Raw genomic sequence first — 20,897 nt, forward strand, 5'->3', positions numbered from 1 at the left:
AAAACTTTCATGCCTGTTGAGGTTTTACAGTTTATCATGCCTGTTGAGGTCTTACAGTTTGTCATGCCTGTTGAGGTCTTACAGTTTTTGTTGCTATGTAGAATAGATCTGGCTAGACCGAGTCTGCCCGCTTGGGGTCTTACGGCCTCGGATTTTCCAGTGTATGGCGATTCACGACAGTCTCCAAGTCATCGAGTTTGCTTAGGCTTGAAGGCTGTTATTCGTGAGCTTAGAATTGCCTCGCTGGGGCCTTATAATCCCAGAGTTCCGACCGTGAGTTGTGCCGGTTCCAAATTGTCGACGCTAAGTCTTTGAGTATTTCGGGACGTATTCGGTGGAGGGAATCCTTGCCATGAGCATGCCGAAATTTTCATTTTTGGAGTACGAGATGCTGAAAGATATTCTTGAATTGCTTGACGAAAATACATGTTGTTTTGTTGTTGTGAGCTTGGCCCGGTATATGATTTCCCATTGGGACCTCATTTGTCCTTTCCTGGTAGGGGGTTTATTGCAAAGAAAGTCCGGTAGGCTTGTTGAATCCTTCCAAGGAGGCACGTCGCTCCGCTAAGAACCTCCCTGGCGAGACCTTCTTCGGGGCGGAAGTCCGGCCGAGGGAAAAGGGAGCGACGGGTGCTATTACGGCCTTGGGATCTTCGGGTAGAGTTTACACTTCCGGACGCCATGGCCGGGTGTCTGCATACAGGTTAGTGTAAAATAACGTAGGAGGGGGTATTTTTATCTTACCGCGGGGTGCGTAGGTGATGTTCCTAGGTCCGATATATCCCTGCCATTTTGGAGCGAGGACTCTAGTACAACCCTCCGCTGTGTTCTAGTGGGCTTGGCCGAAAACATAGTTTGCTTACCCTTTGACTCTTTCGAGAGTGGAGATATTGGTGCCGACGATGCGTTATGTGATGTGGACTTTTCCTCTTGCCGCGTGTTGCTTCTACCGACGGTTATCATTCCTTCCCCTGCGTGGAATTTCATCCTTTTAATGAAAGGGGGACGGTACTGCCCTCGCGCGGTGCATCTGCGGTTGTCAGAATAAGGTGCCCATGCCTTGCGTCTCCTTTGATGATATGGAACTCGATGTTCTGGTCGGGGCCAGCCACGCTGAATTGAGAGAACAGTCTTTCTCCTTGTCGTTGTGAATGCCGTTTGGAATCCTCCAAAGATTTGGAGAGGCGAGAGTGATTTGACCCGGTGGTCCGAGCCACCCTATTACCTTCGACCCAACAGCATTGATCGAGCCACCTGAATTCATGAGCATATGTTTTATTCAAAATGGATCGAGTGAGGAAGAAAGTTACCAGTGCATCAGTGTGAGGCCGAGACAAGGTCTCGGTGCCCTCTCTGCTAATTGTGAGGGCATGCTCAAGGATATATCCCCAGATCCGCCTTTCTCTGGTGACGAGTATTTTTGCTCTACCTATTATGAGTTCCTAGGAAGTGTCGTCGCTCCTCCACTATCGTGGTAATACGCTGCATCTTGTTTTCTTCGTTCTTCCTAGCCGCCTTCCCTACTCGGGACTGAACTTGAATTCGGTTGCTCGTCAGTTCTCTGCGGTGATTTTTGTTGAGTGACTTGGATTTTTTCTTTCAGAGCTGGTGTCCATCCTCGGCCCTGCTGCCGCACTTGTTATACAGTTCATACACCAAAATGTGATTCCTCTAAGAGGGATTCTGCTGAATAGGTCTGGGCTATCTGGTATCCTTGGTTTCGTTGATAGTGAACACGATATCTGATACAGCGATGTTGAAATTGTATCTTGATAAGCGAGGCACCATCACTGGCATTGTGTCCCCATCTAATATGACTCTATTAATGATTCCTCGAGGATATTGTCCTCGACCCATTCTCCACTTATTGCGGGGTAGATTGCGTCTCGGGGTACTCCTCCTATCTGCGGCGTACGGGCGGTACCTTTCTCTGTTTGGCATTAGTTTATTTGCTAGTAGCCTGTTTGGCACACTGAGCCCAAGGGGGCTCCTAGATGGTCATCCACGACCCTAGTTTGTGACTGGTGCTGGATATGGGCATCCGACCGAATCTCAGCTGGGTACCCAATCAAGTTTTGTTTTAACTGTCTTGAAATCGTCGGGCTTGGTTTGTTTAGGCTTTGAGTGAAGGCCTGTACCGCCTAGTCATCTGAGACCGGGGGTAATCCCATTCGTTCCACCTGGGGATGAGATGCGAATTCTCATAGCATTTCGTTCATCTTTTGCTCGGTCTTGGATGTGTCGGGCATTCTCGTTGTTGCTTTGATGGCACCGGCGTGTGCCTTTATGGAGGAATCTGTCGGTATGGTAAGTGAGTTTATGGGTTGGTCGCTAGGTTATGATGCCACATCATGGCCCCTTTCAATAGTGTTTCCCCGAACCTCTTCAATAAGACGGACTCGATCTCATCGTCTTTTAGGTTATTGCCTTTTACCGCGCACGTATAGGCAGTGATGTGTTCATTGGGATCTGAGGTCCCACTGTACTGAGGGAGTTCTGACGTTCTGAAATACTTTGGAATGGGTTCCGGGGCCACTTCCTCGGGGAACGGCTGTTGCACGAACTTCTACGAATCTACACCCTTCAGGACCGGGGGCGCGCCTGGGATTTGGTTGACTCTGAAGTTTTAAGTTTCGACCTTCTTATCATTGGCAGCTATTATTTTCTCGCCTGACTCAATCCTTTTGGTGAGGTCCTCCAGCATTTTCACGATGGCGGGATTGGCTACCGATTCCTTATTGCCCGATCTCTCGGGTACTTGTTCGGCGGGGGGAGCCGTTTCCGGCGCTGCTGTACCGGGAGTCTTCGGGCGGCTTTGTAATTGACCGATGGTCAACTGTTGTGCCCGCAACATTTGAAAAATAACATGAAGACTAACTTCGTGTTCTTCCCGAGCTGGGGTTTTTTGGGCTTCCTGTCGGTTGCCATGACGTATGCTCCTGTCGGTGTGTGAGGTTTCGTCGACATGTTGTGCGTCCTGTGAATTCGCGTACGCTAGAATTGGTCCGGGTGCATTATCGGGATTCTACAGTGGCACGCCAACGACTGGAACAACCACACCGTTTTCGACATGATTTTTGAGGTAGTCGTTCTCAACCTTGTTTACCGAGGTAGTGAAAATGGTAAGAACAATTAAATTTGTAAATGAGATTATAAAAATACGTGATCTATTTTTATGCTAGTTGTTAGAGCAGTTGATGCTAAGAGTATGGAGTTAACGAAGAGATACAAGCTAAAACAGGGCAGTGATCAAACCGAGGGGCTTGCTGCCTGGGCTTCGGACTGGTCGAGGAAGGACCTCGGGGTCAGTATCCGGTTCGATCTTGAGCTATCGGCGTAACCGGGAAAGGGATAACAGTTAGAATATAATTGAAGAAGGCTCTTTATGGCCAATACCAATCAATAAATGAAGAACAAGTATGAAAGAAATAAATGCAAATAGTAGCCTTGGGCAAATGGGTTAGAGAGAAAAGAGAGAGAAAGAGATATTATTGATCTTATGTAGAATAGTAGGAGCAATAGCAGCCCCTTACAAGGTGGTGAGGGTTCCCTTTATATAGGAGGGGAATCTAGTTATAGTACAACATTGATTAATTGTAAAAGCATGGAGATGGGACGACTAGACGTGATGCCTCGACACAGGCTCTGGGTATGCCGGCTCTGTCAGACTTAGCCGCGTGCCTTAGGAACTCCCCTTTTTGTCCCAGCCTCGATCTTCATCTTCTTTGAGTCAGGTCTCGACGAGCCCTGAGGGAGGGGACTCGGTCGAAACTCCGCGTGCTCGGGGTCTCGAAGTGTTCTCCTGAAGTGGCTTGGTAACAAGAAATTAAGCCCTCTGATTTCACTGCATACAAGCCTCGTCGGAGTAAAAGCCGATTCCAAAGGGGAATCACTCACTTCAACCCCGACTGGGTCAATCAGGGCTGCCCTTTGCTTCTGAAGAACTTTGGAATTGGGCTCTCCTAGATCGCCTACCAAGTGCACCTCGGCTCGAGGGAAATCTAGGATATCAATCGGCTCGGCGGTAGCCCGATACACCCTCGCAGGCCTCTTCAGCCCGAGGTGGGGCAACAACGGAATCGAGCTGCGATTCAGAAGTTGCCAACTCAACAGTATGTGAAATAGTCAAATCCTCTCCCCCTTCGGGTGCTGTCAAAGAATCATTTTTCTTTTCGCCTCCAGCTTGGGGACTCCCCGATGCTTCTGGAATTAAGGCTGTTTAATCATCCTTAGGATCTTCCACTATGGTTTTCTTGGATTTTGGAGGATAAGTCGACGATCCCTCTCATTTTTCCTCTCTTCGTCGGGTATTGGAGCACCCGCTTCACCAGGCAGGTTTTCTCTCATCAAGAAGACCTCCCTCAGACCTGCCCAAATACAAAAACAAGCACGGGGAATGAGAGCCCAATTAGCAGCAGCTTTTGCAAAACTGAAACTATAGCAGAGAATGAAGTCCCACCGTGATCCTTGGCTTCCCATCGAGCCTTGGTTAAATCGCGCCACACGCGCTCGACATGTGGGAAAATCGAGTCCATTTTAGCTACATAACATGAAAGATTCCTTACAGCATCAGGGTACGCTGTGGTAGCTGTATCAGCGGAGGAAGTCAATTCATGAGGAAATGTATCCGAAAGAAAGAAATGGGAAATTAATTAAGTATGTCTACTTACGCTTCATGTTCCATATTTTAGGGAAAAGCATCCTCTCTGCGGGGATCAAGTCCGAAGTCCTAACTCAGACGAAACGGCTCGTCCACCCCCCGTTCCTAACCTCATCGGTACAAGCAAAGAGGGCCCTCGAGGCCCCACAAAAGAGCTTAACAGGCCCCCATGAAAGAGTCGGGGACTATATATTTTGATCAAATTGTCAAGGGTGAAGGGAATCCCCTCAATCATATTCGCGTAATACCTGGTCATGTAAATGATACGCCAGAATGATGGATGAATTTGGACGAGAGTCACTTGATATCGGTCGCAGAAGTCGAGGATCACAAGGTCTATCGAAGGAATGGATAGCACCGTCGGGCCGAGGGTAAATGGATAAGTATACACACTGATAAAGTCGGCCTTATACATCTTTACATCCCTCCCGAGAAGGAACCTCCACTAATACCGCATCTCCCCAGAGGCAGTCAATTTTCACCCTTTCAATTTTCAAAGGCCTCTGGAACGCATTCTCCAGCACTAGGAGACGTTGTTGCTCTACCTTTAGAGGAGAGCATGGAAGAGGAAGGGACATCTTCCTGAGGGATAAAGGTGGAAGTGTTCGCCATTTTTACAAAAGGGTTACAAAGAAGCAACGAAAAATCATGTTTCAGGAAAGGACACGGGACAGGGGTAAGAGGAAAGAAAAACTCTGTTGGGAGCCTGATAATGCAGTAGAGAGGAAAGGGCGAAGAAATGAGTATTTATAGAAGCCTAACATGTGCGGTTGGAGCAAACCAAAGGACAACCAACCACTATAATTAATTCAAAGATTTTGAGGATTGTGCGGCTGCGACCTTTAGAAGCCCTGTCTATTACATCAGCCACTTGGCAAGACACAACTATCTATTCTGATGGACGCACCGAAGGGCAAGATCTCGAGGACATTCCTCTTCGTTTTACTCTGATAAACATGGGGACTATCTGCATACGGCTAAAATCGAGAAGACCAATTTTACGGTCGACAAGGCATTGGGTAATTTTACCTCGAGGGTCCCGAAGAATAGCTCGGGGTTCGGAGTCTTCGAGGACTTTTCGTGCCCAGTGTCGGGGCAAAATGAACCGGTGCTTATCGCAAGTAGGCGGGAAAATCCCTAGGAGTAGTATCTTTCTGACAACGCCTGCATAAATGGTGACAACCTGCACCAGGCTGATTGGGTGGTTGTACCAGCTACTTTATATAATAATTTTGCATGTGTCATATTGGGATTTTCCCCTCATATATAAAGGGGACCCTTCTCATTTTTGTAGGGGATTTGATACTCAATATTGAATATACAAAAACATTCTCTCTGCTTCCTAACTTAACATATTTTCTTGATCTCATTACTTATATTTATTGCTTACATTTGTTGTGTTCTATTTACTGTTCTTCATTTATTGCTCATTATTGGTCATAAAGAGTGTCATACCTCCGTTTTACACCCCGAGAAGGGTATAGAAGGGAGTTTTTTCAATTAAAGTGACAATAATCGAAACAAGATTATTTATTTAAATTCAGAGTCGCTACTTAGGATAATTCAGGAGAAGGTGTTAGGCATTTTCGGGTTCCGTAATTTTAGCACGGTCGCTTTGATCATACCTGGCTTAATCAAATTGTCTAATTACTCATTTTAGAACCTATGTGCATTTTCATTTTACTGCAATTAACCTGAAACGACTCACGCGTATGTGCACTCATTTCATTCGGCGCATCAAGAATTATGTCACGCGTACGTGTACACAATTAATCGCTCTTTGTTATTATTAAAAAAGTTTGGCCGAAGTTGTGCGAACGCATACTCTGGTTTTGTTTTTAGAAATTGTTATCATGTCACGCGAACGTGTCCACAATCACAATGATATATTAAGCGGGCCTAGAGCAACTACGAGCATTTGTTATCTAAGTCATAAGATTAATACGAGGGCCATGAATGATTAAATTATGGATAGCACACCTCGAACTATATGAACTAAATTAAATTAGTGGTCTATTAATAACAATTTTATTATTAAGAAATTTTGATCGAAGTTGCGCGAACGCATACTCCGAATTGGTTTTTAGAATCGTAATTATGTCACGCGAACGTGTACACAATCACAATAATATTTTAAACGCACCTAGTGCATTGCTACGATGTTTATGATGTCGTTCGTTTTTCCTACGGGTTAAGATCCAACATGAAGGTCTAAAAAATTATGGAAAGAAAGAGAAAAAAGGATCATTGGAATAAATGAGCACGACCTACTTAACAGATGAACGTGGTCCATTTTTTTGCTTAAAATATTGTGGTTTTCCCTTTACATATTACCATATGAACAAATTATAGCAACGGAGAATTTGCAGAAAATTAATTAACACAAACTAAGTTAACGTAATTAGAGCAATTTAAGAGACAATAAGATTTGGTAGATTAAGGTAGTGTCCTACCAAATACAAACTTAACATCTCTTAAACTATGCCCAAAGGAATGTTCAAACACATTGCCAACAATAAATATACAATGTTTTCACTTTAGACATGTTCAAGAATACTCAGTGAACAAGAATGGACCAAAATTTCTCCCAAACAATATCTAAATCATTACTACATCAGCATAATAATAATTCATACATTTACAAGGGGCTTTGCTGACAAGATGCTAAAATATTACATAATGATGGAGCAACAAAGAAACCTATTGCGTAAAACTACACATGCTGAAACCAAATGTTCAGCTTAGGACCAGTTAAACATGTGCCTTAAAATAATCAATTTAGCCATCCCATAAACTTTGTAAAATCAAACACTTTTCCAAATAATGAACTACAGTTATTGTTTAGAAAAGAACCAGCAACAAAATATTATTTTTTTTCAAAAAAAAATAAAATAAATATAAAATATATAAAATGAAAGACAATATGCTTAAACTTCACAGAATGTTTAAAAATTTAGTCTTCAAGTCATAATACACTCTTAACTATACTTCATACATGATAAAATATGCACCAACACCAACAGTAGCAAAAGTAAAATGAAATAAAACCGAGCCAATCAACGAACTTGTATTAGCTTTGCTTGAATACAAACTACGAGTGAAGTTCGATGACAAAATCGAAATGAGCAGCAACATGATTCGAAAAAGAAAGCAAGAACAGAAACCCAAGCAACGCCTCAATCTCAGCTTCAAAACTTCAAACAATCTCCATGCTTAAGAAAACAAATTCAAAATCGAGGTCCAATAACAAAATCCATTTTTTGGATTTGAGCAGAATAGATCCAAAATAAACAACCTTTATTTGTTTTTTTTTCTTTCTTTTTCTGTATCCCTAAAAAATCAGAAGAAGAAAAAAGGATTCGAAAATCAAAGCTAAAACTCTATATTTTCTTTTTCTCTCCAAAAACTTTCTCGAATCTCTCTCTAAAAAGAACCCTTTTCTCTGAAAATATCAACTCTCTTATATAGGCCTTCAAGTATTCTCGAACCTTCTTCCCTCTCCTCCAAGAAATTTTCAAATAAAAATCTTTCCGCGAATATGATTATAACTCCTCTTTTGATATAAAAATGGACAAATGGGGGGCGTATATCAAATAGAATCCAATCCAACGCTCCCCATTTTTCCTCATTTCCATCTGAAGGATTAAATATCTGAAAATAAATCGAAGAGAGGGCATGTGAGGGAGGGGAAATTTGTCAGAAAAGGTTAGAATCTTGGTGACTTAGTGAAGATGGGGCCCGTGTGAGTGAACTTGCCTGAGTTTCAGGTGAGTTGGGGTTGAATCGGGTGGGGGAGACGATTAATAGTGCTCTTACACCGTTTCTAGGTCTGTTGTGATTTAGGGTTTATTTGGGAAAAACTTTATAAAGAGGTTTATATATGAAGGGTTGTGGGGCGGGTCGAAAGGCGGGTCGGGCATAGGTTTTGGCTTGGGTGAGGGCTGGGTAAGGGAAGACCTGGACGGGTCTTCTTTGTAAAATTTGGGCTTTGGCCCAATTACCATACACCCCCTTTCTCTCTTTTCCTATTTTTTTGTCTTCTATTTTCCTTTTTTTTCTTTTTTAATCAAAGACCTACTTAAAACCCTAAATTAAACTAAATGCAGATAATTTACAAAAAATTCGACGAAAAATCTATAAAATTGCAAATAACGGGAAAAATTTATTTTCTTTTATGGGAGTAATTCATAGAGGGAAAAAATCACATACTCGCAGCTGCCCCACTTTGCTCAGAAACACGAAGAGTTTTCGTGCAAAGATAAAGTGAGTGGGTACGAGCAATTTTTGCCCGTTTGAATACTCCGTGGGAAGCATTTTTGAAAGATTTGACCGTACCTTGCTTCCGAGGTTACCTACATATCCTTGGCTATAAAGGAATCAAGTCAGTGTAGTTCAGAAAGTTTTGGTAGCTGGGACTACCGGGAAGCTGTGATTTCACTGCTGCTGTTGCTGCTATTACTCGCTGAACTCCTTATTACACCGAGACAAAATAAAAAGAAGCTAGGATAAACCATGATCTATGAATTACAAGAATCCTATCTACCATCTTCAAACTTAGTATTGCTGCTTCTACAGTTCTGTTCTCGAGGCGAATTTCTATTGTTGCTAACGCGAATTGAATTCTGAAATGGGTTCCCTTTTTTTTCAGGTGGGTGCCTGATTGTCGAGACTTAGACTGCATTCTCTTGTTCTCTAGGTGGGCGCCTGATTGCCAAAACTTGAACTGTATTCCCTTGTTCTCTAGGTGGGCGCCTGATTGTCGAGACTTGGACTGCATTCCCTTGTTCTCAAGGTGGGCACTTGATTACCAAAACTTGAACTGTGTTCCCTTGTTTTCTAGGTGGGCGCCTGATTGCCAAGACTTGGATTGTTTCCCGTGTTCTTCAGGTGGGTGCCTGATTGCCAAAACTTGAACTGTATTCCCTTGTTATCCAGGTGTGCACCTGATTGCCAAAACATGAGCTGTAATCCCTTGTTCTCCAGGTAGGCGCCTGATTACCACAACTTGAACTATATTCCCTTATTCTCTAGGTAGGCACCTGATTGCCAAAACTTTAACCGTATTCCCTTGTTCTCCAAGTGGGCACCTGATTGCCAAAACTTTAACTGTATTCCCTTGTTCTTCAGGTGGGTGCCTGATTACCAAAGCTTGAATTGTATTCCCTTGTTCTCCAGGTGGGCGCCTGATTGCAGACACTCGAACCATCTTCTCTTGCTACTTGAAATTGTTTTCCCTTGAAACTTGAACCATTTTCCCTTGTTTTCCAGGTGGGCGCCTGATTGCTGAACTCGTATTATTTTCCTTTGAAACTTGAGATGTTCTCCCTTGTTCTCCAGGTGGGCGCCTGATTGCTGAGCTTGGCCCGCTTTGCTTTGTACTTATGTCATCTTCCCTGGTTCTCCAGGTGGGTGCCTAATTGCTGAACTTGAACTGCTTTCTCTTGAGACTGCTTTTCCTTTGAACTGTCTTCCGTTGTTCTCCAGGTGGGTGCCTGATTGCTGAACCTGAATTGTCCTCTTCTTGAAACTACTTTTCTTTTGAATTGTCTTCCTTTGTTATCCAGGTGGGTGCTTGATTGCTTGAACCTGAATTGCTTTCTATTTTTGAAACTTGTGTTGTCTTCCCTTGTTCTCCAGGTGAGCGCCTGATTACAACAAAACAGACAAAACAAAAGAAATTTTTCTGCCCCAGTTTGATAGTGGGAACATCTATGAGTGTTAACCGATTCTTTTTATCAAAATAAATTCCTTTATCCTAAAAATTTTAGACCCAGCCTCATCTCAAAAGTAAAAACATAAATGCTAAATTATACTTTCCAAAAGTAGACCTCTCGTTAGACCTTTGTCATTTGCGAGGGTCTCAAAACTTACTAAATGTTGTTATCCAGGAGGGTACTGGAACTTACTGCCGAGCCTGTCTAGCACCTACTTTCCTCCCGGAGGGTTTCTTCGAAACCAACAAAATTTCCTGCCCCTGTTTCAATCAAAGAAAAATCTTGTCAGTTTGAAAAGGTGGTGGTTAATTTGTGGCATTCTTGCTGAGAGTGGCCTTTTCACTGCCATGCTTTGTTCTGCTTATCTGCATCTGACTGGAAAAGAGTTATTTCACCTTCTTATTGAACCTTAAACACGAAACCCTGAATGACCTAAGTGCCCTATAATCAGCCTGCTGTTTTAACATGTTTGTCTCTCCCATCTGAAACTCTGTATTTCTCCCCACAATTCGCGAAACCACTTGATCGCTTGAACCCCAGCTAACACCTTATTTCCATTTTGTATCTTGCTATTTCTGGCATGCTGTGCCCGCACTTTGCTTTTGTGCTATTTGGAAGTTGGTAATAAGCTTTGCAATCCTTTCTTTTTTGCTTAACGGGGCTAACATTGAAAAAGCCTTAGAGGAGTAGACCCAAAAGGAAATGAAATACAATGACTTCGAGAGTTATGAATAGGAAAGAAAAATCAAAACAGAAGGGCTGTTTGAGGAAGTGAAGGAAAAGGGACTTATTTGAGTGAGGCTACTAGCATCAATGATCATGACATGCACTTTGGATTAATCAGCCTAGTCCATTCATCAATCCTCTTTCAGTCTTTACACTTAATGCTTGGGGATCCCATAATGTGATTCCTTTGCAAAGTCTACACCCTTATCCGGCTTGCAGTGCCCTGAAGGGGTTTTCACTAGCAAACCTCTCTCATTTATTCATCTCTCAACTCTACGTCGCCTTACGGTTCCCCTGAGGGTTTTCACCAATAAGACTGTCTCATTTTTTTTAATTTCTCTCAGCTTTCCGTCGCCTTACGGTGCCCGTGAGGATTTTCACCAATAAGACTCTCTTATTTTTTCATTTTTCCTGCTTTCCTTTGCCTTATGGTGCCCATGAGGGTTTTCACCAATAAGACTCTCTCATTTTTTTATTTTTCCTGCTTAGACCAGAGTGTTGCCCCTGATATGAATCACACCTCTACTTGCTCGACTTGGCATCTCTCAAAGACTGATCGGAAGGTCTTTCTTTGGACCGTAATGTGGGCTTTTGGATAGGGTTAGAAAGAAAGGATATCACAAAGGCTCAAAATAGCTTGAATGGGTTCAAAATTATAACTTTTGGAATCAGATCTCTTACAACAACCACAACTTTCTGCCCCAGTTTCTTTGTTTGGGGACTTTTGAATTTTTATTTTGATCGGACCGAATCGTGAGGCTGCCTACGAATCCTTAAAAGGTATCAGGTCGAACGTAGTTCATGACATAGGAATTGCTTTGTTTTTTTACTTTTCCCTTTTTCTCCTTCTCTTTTTTTTTCTTTTTTTTTTCTCTTTTTCTCTTTTTCTTTCTTTTTCTTTTTTTCTTTTCTTTTTCATTCTTTTCTTTCTCTTTTCTCTTCTCTTTTTCTCTTTTTCTTCTTTACTTACCTTTTGCGTTCGTGTTTCTGAATTTTGCTACTGATTCCAAAAGAGGGGTATGAAAGGAAATAAATAAGGCTCAAAGGGGTATCAAAGGGTAAAATGTTTAGATAGCAGAATAAAATGCCTTCGTCGTTCCAATCTTCAAAATATACCAAGTACAAACAACAATTTAGACAAACCAAAGAAATCATACATAATATCTTTTGACTACATCAGAATTGATAGTCATATCTACACATTTGCCTTTTATATCTGTTAAATATAAAGCACCATTGGACAACACTCTTGTTACGATGAACGGCCCCTACCAACTAGGGACGAACTTGCCTTTCGCTTCAGCCTGATGAGGAAGGTTGTGTTTCAATACTTGCTAACCCACTTCGAATTTCCACAGACGCACCTTCTTGTTGTATGCTCTTGCCATTCTCTTTTGATACAACTAGCCATGACACACTACTGCCAATCATTTCTCATCAATCAGACTCAATTGCTCCAGACGGTTTTTGACCCACTCATCATCATCAATTTCGGCTTCAGCAACAATCCGAAGGGATGGAATTTCAACTTCCACGGGTATCACTGCTTCAGTGCCATATACCAACAAATAAGGAGTTGCACCTACTGAAGTGCGAACAGTAGTGCGATAACCCAACAAAGCAAAGGGCAACTTCTTATGCCATTGCCTGGAACCTTGCACCATTTTCCGAAGTATCTTCTTTATGTTCTTGTTGGCTGCCTCGACTGCTCCATTCACCTTGGGGTGGTATGGGGTGGAATTTCAATGCGTAATCTTAAACTATTGACACACTTCTTTCATCAGATAACTGTTAAGATTAGAACCATTATCTGTGATGATCACCTTTGGGATTCCAAACTGACAAATTATATTTGAATAAACAAAATCGACCACTGCCTTCTTGGTCACAGATTTGAAAGTTTTAGCTTCAACCCACTTAGTGAAGTAGTCAATGGCTACTAGAATGAACCTGTGCCCATTGAATGCTGCTAGCTCAATTGGTCCGATGACATCCATACCCCAAGCAACAAAGGGCCATTGTGTAGACATTGTGTGCAATTCAGATGGCGGAGAATGAATCAAAGATCCGTGTACTTGGCATTGATGACACTTGCGCATAAAACTGATGCAATCTCGCTCAATGGTGAGCCAATAATAACCCGCTCGAAGAATTTTCCTTGCCAGAACATACCTACTCATATGCGGCCCGCAAACTCCGAAATGCACGTCGGTCATGATAGTTGTGGCTTGTCTAGCATCTATGCATCTCAACAATTCAAGATCTGGAGTTCTTTTGTACAAAACTCCTCCACTGAAGAAAAATCCACTTGCCAAACGCCGAATTGTTCTCTTTTGATCACCTGTGGCTTGTACCGGATATACCCCCATCCTGATATACTCCCTGATGTCATGGAACCATGGTTCACCATCAAGTTCTTCCTCAACCACATTACAGTAGGCATGCTGATCACAAACTTAAATATGCAGAGGGTTAACATAAGCTTTGTTCGGATAGTGAAACATTGATGCCAAGGTACCCAAAGCATCGACAACCTCATTATGGATCAAAACCGTTAACAATGATCATATAGACATTGTCGATACAATATAAGCTTTAAATCCCGAGTCTCCTAGTCTCGTTGAATCTGGTGCAATAAAAGATCCGAGTCTCCCAAGACCAAGACTTCCTGAAATCCCATATCTATAGCTAGCCTTAAACCCAAAATGCATGCCTCGCACTCAGCCATGTTGTTGGTACAATAGAAACAAAGTTGAGCCGTAACAGGGTAGTGATGCCCTGTTTCAGAAATAAGCACGACCCCTATTCCGACACCTTTCATGTTAGCGGCTCCATCAAGGAAATGTTTCCAACTTGGTTTTTCAACCTACTCCACCTCTCAATATGCATCACCTCTTCACCAGGAAAATAAGTTCTCAATGGTTCATACTCTTTATCGACCAGGTTCTCGGCCAAATGATCGACCAATGGTTGGGCTTTTATCGCGGTCCGAGTCACATAGATAATGTCAAATTCTGTGAGTAAAATCTATCACTTTGCAAGTCTTCCTGTGGGCATAGGCTTCTAAAAGATATACTTTAGAGGATCCAGGCGAGAGATGAGGTAAGTAGTGTATGACGACAGATAATGCTCCAACTTTTGTGCCACCCAAGTCAGGGAGCAACATGTCCTTTCAAGAGGAGTGTACTTAACCTCATAGGATGTGAACTTCTTGCTGAGAGAATAGATGGCTTGCTCCTTCATGCCAGTAATGTCATGTTGACCCAACACATAACCAAACGATTATCCAAGACCGTCAGATAAAGAATTAAAGGCCTCCTTAGTTCCGGCAGGACAACAAAGTTGGGTTTGACAAGTATCCCTTGATTTTATCGAATGCCTCTTGGCACTCATTAGTCCACTTGACCGCAACATCCTTCTTCAACAACATGAAGATGGGTTCACAAGTTGTCATGAGTTGATCAATAAACCTGCTGATGTAATTTAAACGCTCGAGCAAACTCATCACCTTAGTCTTGTTCCTTGGAGGTGGTAATTCTTTGATAGCTTTGATCTTTGACGGGTCCAACTCAATGCCTCGACGACTGACTATGAATCCCAATAGTTTTCTAGATGGAATACCGAATGCACACTTGGCAGGGTTAAGCTTAAGATTGTACCTGCAGAGACTTTGGAAAAACTTCCTCAAATATGCGACATGGTCAGCCTGTTGCTTTGACTTTACGATCACATCATCCACATAAACCTCAATCTCCTTGTGTATCATATCATGGAACACAGTAGTCATTGCCCTCATATAAGTTGCCCCAACGTTCTTCAAACCAAATGGCATTACCCGATAGTAATAAGTGTCACACCTCCTTTTTACACACCCGAAGGTAGTATAAGGGAGTTTTTCCAATTTAAGTGTCATTATTCGAAATGAGATTAATTATTCATTTTTATTCAGAGTCGCCAATTGGGATGGTTTGTTTTCTGGTGTCCCAAGTCACCGGTTTAGTTTAAATCCCAAATCAAGGAAAATTCGACTTTCCTTTTTGAAGTCTACGAACCAGAAATTCTGAATAAGGAATTCTATTAACCCGAGGGAAGGTATTAGGCACCCCCGGATTCCGTGGTTCTAGCACAGTCTGTTAAACTATTATAATTAGCCTATCATCTGATTTTAATATGTGTTTTAACCTATGGTATTTTATCTTTAAAAAAACTGCTTTTATTTTTTTTAAGGAAGATTTAACATCGTTTAAAACATGTCTTTGGACCGCGCCAGATGAAATGCACCCGCAATCCGAAACACATTTTATTCAACATTATTAAGATTTGGATTTGGGTTACATGAAATGCACACCCGAGTTTAAGAAGGTAATGTTATTAAAATAATGCGCCTAAAGCAACTACACATTTTTAACTTTGCGAGGGCCATGGAAAATTTGCTAAATGGCACGCCTCAAATTCTAAGGATTTTAAAAGAAATAATTAAATGAAAGCCACGCATTTGAGATTTTTATTTGGCGCGGTACGCCTCAATTCCATTTTAAAAGGGTATTCGAACTAAAGTTCGGAGGGCCATAGACTATTTTTATTATCTAATATGGCTCACCTCCAATCTAATTAATGGGCTTAATTAAGCATTAAATGTAATTAAAGGTTCCATTTAAACTAACTAAAATAGCCTGAACCAACACAGACAGACTAAGGGTCCAACAAAAAGAGAGATTACCCAGATCTATTTCAGAGGCACTTTCTGATTTGGGCCCCAGGTTGAACCCCAAATTTCAGAATCTTGCAGCCACTAAGTACACAACTCAGCATTGAATCCCCATATTGCGTGATTAACGATTGGCGTTACCAGCGGCCCATATAAATTCAAAAGACTAATCATGGGGCCAGTACACATGTGAGCAAACTTTGGGAATTATCTTCTAGCTTATCAATGGGAGATTATATGACATTCAACAATGATTTGGTTTGCAAGCAATTGAAAGTCTAATTTAAAAACTATCAATAGGCAACTTATTTTGTCATTTGATCCTCAAACTTAAAACCATGCAAAATACAGCCAATTATTTCAAGCTTACACCTAACAAGGAAACTAGTCCAAAAATGGGAATATAAGAACATGCTTTTCCTGTTAAACATGACCTAAAAATTTCTGAACAGAAGAAGAGTGCAAATTATAGCAATATGAAGAACCAGAATTGTTATTAACCATGGCTAGCGTTAAATATCTAGTGAATATGCTTCATGATACTTTAACCCATCATTCCCTTTGACTACTATGTTTCACGATGGAATTACCAAGCAAACAACAAAATGACATTTATGAGAATCACGTCAACCCCTTTCATACTCACAGATGCAACACACAAAAGTTCCTATGTCCAAACAGTGTTCATGGTCCTTTTAATACAGAGTATCTATATTGATATACTACTTGAAGTCTTTAATAACTCAAGAGGAGTTGAACAATGAAAAAACGAAAACACAATGTTTATACATAAGGAAAACCCAAGCTAATTACACAAATTAACTAGTTCGAAAGGCACAAAATCATCATTTAAACAACTGCTCAATTACAAATCTCGGCTTGAATAAGCCAACCTCATGTTCATCCATTCTCATACATTAATAGGTGAGGTGAATACCTAAAAATGAAAGGAAAAGGGAGGTAAGATCAGTAGTAACAACAACAGTAAGCAGCAACAAAAGTAACACCCCAGAACCAACTTTAAACCTAGAATTGTTGTGCAGCAATCAAAACAAGCAAAACAAAAACTTCAAACCAAGCCTTTCAAACCACCAAACTTAAACTATTTCAGCCCCACTTAGGTCAGAAATCATTTCACGAGTTGAAACTTGAGAGATCACAGAGAAAATCAATGAAACAGTAACTTTTCACTAAACATTTTTAGCGGTCTTGTTTTTTCTGAACTTTTTTTTCTCCTCCCCCCCTCCTTCAACTCTCATTAGCAATTCCTACTGCTTGCTGACCTCCTTATTACACCAAAAGGAAAATCAGAAAGCTAAGCTAGCTAGGCCTATCAACTACGAGTTACAAGATTCCTATCTATAAATTGCTTGATCTTGAGTCTTAGTTGGTTTTTGCTGTTGACTCTAATCTGAATCTTGATGCTTGTCAGATGTATGTGTTGGTTCTTTATTCAACTTTTGGATCAAAGCGGGACATGCGAAGCTTGTGACTTCAATCAAATTTTGAGCAGTCCGCATCTTTGTCTTCTTCAGCATTTTGAATTCACTTCTTTTTTTTTGTTCTCCTTTTTTTTTCTTTATTCTGGGCCGAGGCTCATTCTTTCAGCCACTTCGGATCCTATGCCTCGAGTTAATACCTGCTCAGACACCAAAACAAACAAACGAACGAAATTTTCTGCCCTAGTTTTCACTAGGAAAATTTTGTGAGTTATTTGCAACACAAATCTAAGCTATTTCCTTATTGAAAACAACAAAAATCAGGATTGTGTATCCTTGGGAATAGGGAGTGAAGCCCTAGATTGGGAGGATTTCCAAGTTATGCTGGAAAGCTGACCAGGTTATGCCGGGAAAGCAAAAGGGTCCTCGGGTTATGCCAGAAGAAAAAAAAACATGTCCCTGGGTAATGTCAAGGAGGCCCACGGGTTATGCTGGGAGAAAGAGAAAAAAGTTCCCTGGGTTATGCCAGGGAGGTCCGCGGGTTATGCCGGGATAAAAGAAAAAGGTCCTTGGGTTATGCTAGGGAGATCCGCGGGTTATACCGGGATAAAGGAAAAAGGTCCCTGGGTTATGCCGGGATAAAAGAAAAAGGTCCTTAGGTTATGCCAGAGAGATCCGTGGGTTATGTCGGGATAACAAAAGAAGGTCCTTGGGTTATGTAGGGAGATCCTTGTTTCTCTTTTTTTTTACAAACATCTTCGAGTTCCAAAGAGGGTAATGAAAGAAAGATAATCGGCTCAAAGGGTTAGCAAATGATTGAAGTGTTTGGGGTAGCAAGAATGAAAGCCCTCGTCATCCCAATCGGATAATGTTGTCGCTACAGAAAGACTAAACATAGTACCTTTTGACTGCATCCGCATTCACAGCTGCTTCGGGATCATTTCCTTCGATATCTCCCAAGTATAATGCCCCTCTTGGCAATATCTTTCTGATGATATACGGGCTTTTCCAATTAGGAGCAAATTTCCCTTTTGCTTCCTGATGATGGGGAAGAATACGTCTTAGAACGATTTGCCCCACTTCAAAATTTCTAGGCCGCACTTTCTTGTTGTAGGCACGGGCCATTCGTTCTTGATACAACTGCCCGTGGCTAACTGCAGCCATTCGCTTTTCATCAATCAAGGTTAACTATTCCAGATGGGTTTTAACCCACTCTGTGTCTTCAATTTCAGCTTCAACAATGATCCGGAGAGAAGGGATTTCAACTTCCGCGGGTATCACAGTTTCAGTGCCATAAACCAAAAGGTATGGGGTTGCTTCGACCAACGTGCGCACAATAGTGCGATACCCCAATAATGCAAAAGGCAACTTTTCATGCCACTGCCTGGAACTTTGAATCATCTTTCTCAAAATATTTTTGATGTTCTTGTTTGCTGCTTCGACGACACCATTAGCTTTAGGCCGATAACGAGTAGAGTTCTGATGCATTATCTTGAATTGTTCACATATCTCCCCCATCAAATAACTATTCAAGTTTGCAGCATTGTCTGTGATAATAGTTGTAGGAATGCCAAAACAGCAGATAAGATTGGAGTGCACGAAATCTACCACAACTTTCTTGGTGACAGATTTGAGAGTGATTGCTTCAACCCATTTTGTGAAATAGTCGATGGCGACCAATATGAATCTGTGCCCATTTGAGGCTTTTGGCTCGATTGGCCCAATGGCGTCCATACCCCAAGAAACAAATGGCCAAGGCGCTGACATGGGATGCAGTTCTGTAGGAGGAGCGTGAATCAAATCACTGTGCACCTGACACTGATGACATTTTCGAACAAAACTGAAGCACTCTTTTTCCATGGTCATCCAGTAATAACCCGCTCAAAGGATTTTCTTTGCCAAAACATACCCGTCCATGTGGGGTCTGCACACTCTGGCGTGCACTTCGTACATGATTCTTTCGGCTTCTTCGATGTCAACACATCTTAACAAGTTGAGGTCTGGGGTCCTTTTGTACAAGACATCACCACTCAGAAGGAAACCACTTGCATGCCGTCTAATGGTTCTCTTTATGTCAACACTGGCTTGCTCGGTGTATTCTTTGGTTTTCAAAAATCTTTTGATGTCATGATACCATGGCTGAACATTTGGTTCTGCCTCAACCGTATTACAATAGCCATGCCTTTCCCTGATTTGGATTTCCAAGGGATCAATGTGGGCATTGCCTGGGTATGGCAGCATTGAGGCCAAAGTAGCAAGTGCATCATCTAATTCATTGTGATAGCGAGGGATGTACCTGAACTCTATTGACTTGAATCGCCTGCCAAGATCTTCCACATGTTGCCTATAAGGAATAAGCTTGACATCTCGGGTCTCCCATTCTCCTTGAGCTTGTCGGATAATCAGATCTGAGTCCCCCATGATTAACAATTCTTCGACATTTTGGTCAACTGCCATGTTCATACCCATAATGCAAGATTTATACTCGGCAGTGTTGTTTTTGTAGAAAAACTGAAGCCTGGCCGTGGCCGGATAATGCTGACCAGTGGGTGAGATCAAGATTGCCCCAATTCCAACACCCTTTGTGTTTACTGCTCCATCGAAAAACATTTTCCAAGCATTGTTGTCTTCGGATATTGCCTCAATTGAGTTTACCTCTTCATCCAGGAAGTAGGTGTTCAAAGGTTGGTATTCATCATCGACCGGATTTTCAGCCAAATGATCTGCTAACGCCTGGGCTTTCATTGCCGTGCGGGTGACATAGACTATGTCAAATTCCGTAAGCAGGATCTGCCACTTTGCTAACCTCCCAGTGGGCATTAGCTTCTGGAATATGTATTTAAAGGATCCAACTTGGTTATGAGGTAAGTGGTGTAGGCTTGCAAATAATGCCTCAGCTTCTAAGCGACCCAAGTTAAAGCGCAACAAGTTCTTTCCAATAAAGTGTACTTGGCTTCATAACTGGTAAACTTCTTGCTCAGATAGTAAATGGCCTGCTCTCTCTTTCCGGTCACATCGTGTTGCCCGAGGACGCAGCCAAAAGAATTTTCCAAGACTGTCAGGTACAATAACAAAGGCCTCCCTGGCTCAGGTGGGACTAAGACTGGCGGATTTGATAGATATTCTTGATTTTATCGAAAGCTTCTTGACATTCATCTGTCCATTTGATTACCGCATATTTCTTCAACAATTTGAATAGGGGTTCACATGTGGATGTCAACTGAGCAATGAATCGGCTGATGTAGTTCAATCTTCCCAACAAACTCATTACATCTTTCTTGGTTCTTGGAGGAGGCAAATCCCGAATAGACTTTATCTTTGTTGGGTCTAACTCGATTCCCCTCCGACTGACTATGAATCCCAAGAGTTTGCCGGATGGTACCCCAAGTACACATTTGGCTGGGTTCAACTTCAAATCATATTTGCGCAACCGCTCAAAGAATTTTCTTAGGTCCCGAACGTGGTCGTCATGGGTTTTGGATTTGATGATTACATCGTCCACATACACCTCTATCTCTTGGTGCATCATATCATGAAAAATGGCAGTCATGGCCCTTATGTAGGTTGCCCCGACGTTCTTCAGACCAAATGCCATGACTCTGTAACAGTATGTACCCCAAGGTGTGGTAAAAGTTGTCCTTTCTACATCT

The 20,897-nt window shown here is 41.9% G+C and overlaps 1 protein-coding gene across 1 annotated transcript; it reads right to left on the minus strand.

Annotated features, from left to right (window-relative positions):
• Positions 1-18,435: 18,435 nt before the first annotated feature.
• LOC138871070 (uncharacterized) lies at positions 18,436-19,992 on the minus strand. The gene is made up of 3 exons (XM_070148923.1): positions 19,676-19,992; positions 19,180-19,567; positions 18,436-19,065 (listed from the first exon to the last, which is right to left on the minus strand). The coding sequence occupies exons 1-3, from the start codon at positions 19,990-19,992 to the stop codon at positions 18,436-18,438; spliced, it is 1,335 nt and encodes a 444-aa protein (XP_070005024.1).
• Positions 19,993-20,897: the final 905 nt, after the last annotated feature.

Source organism: Nicotiana sylvestris, chromosome 6 (genome assembly GCF_000393655.2).
Source record: "Nicotiana sylvestris chromosome 6, ASM39365v2, whole genome shotgun sequence".
NCBI classification, from domain to species: Eukaryota; Viridiplantae; Streptophyta; class Magnoliopsida; order Solanales; family Solanaceae; genus Nicotiana; species Nicotiana sylvestris.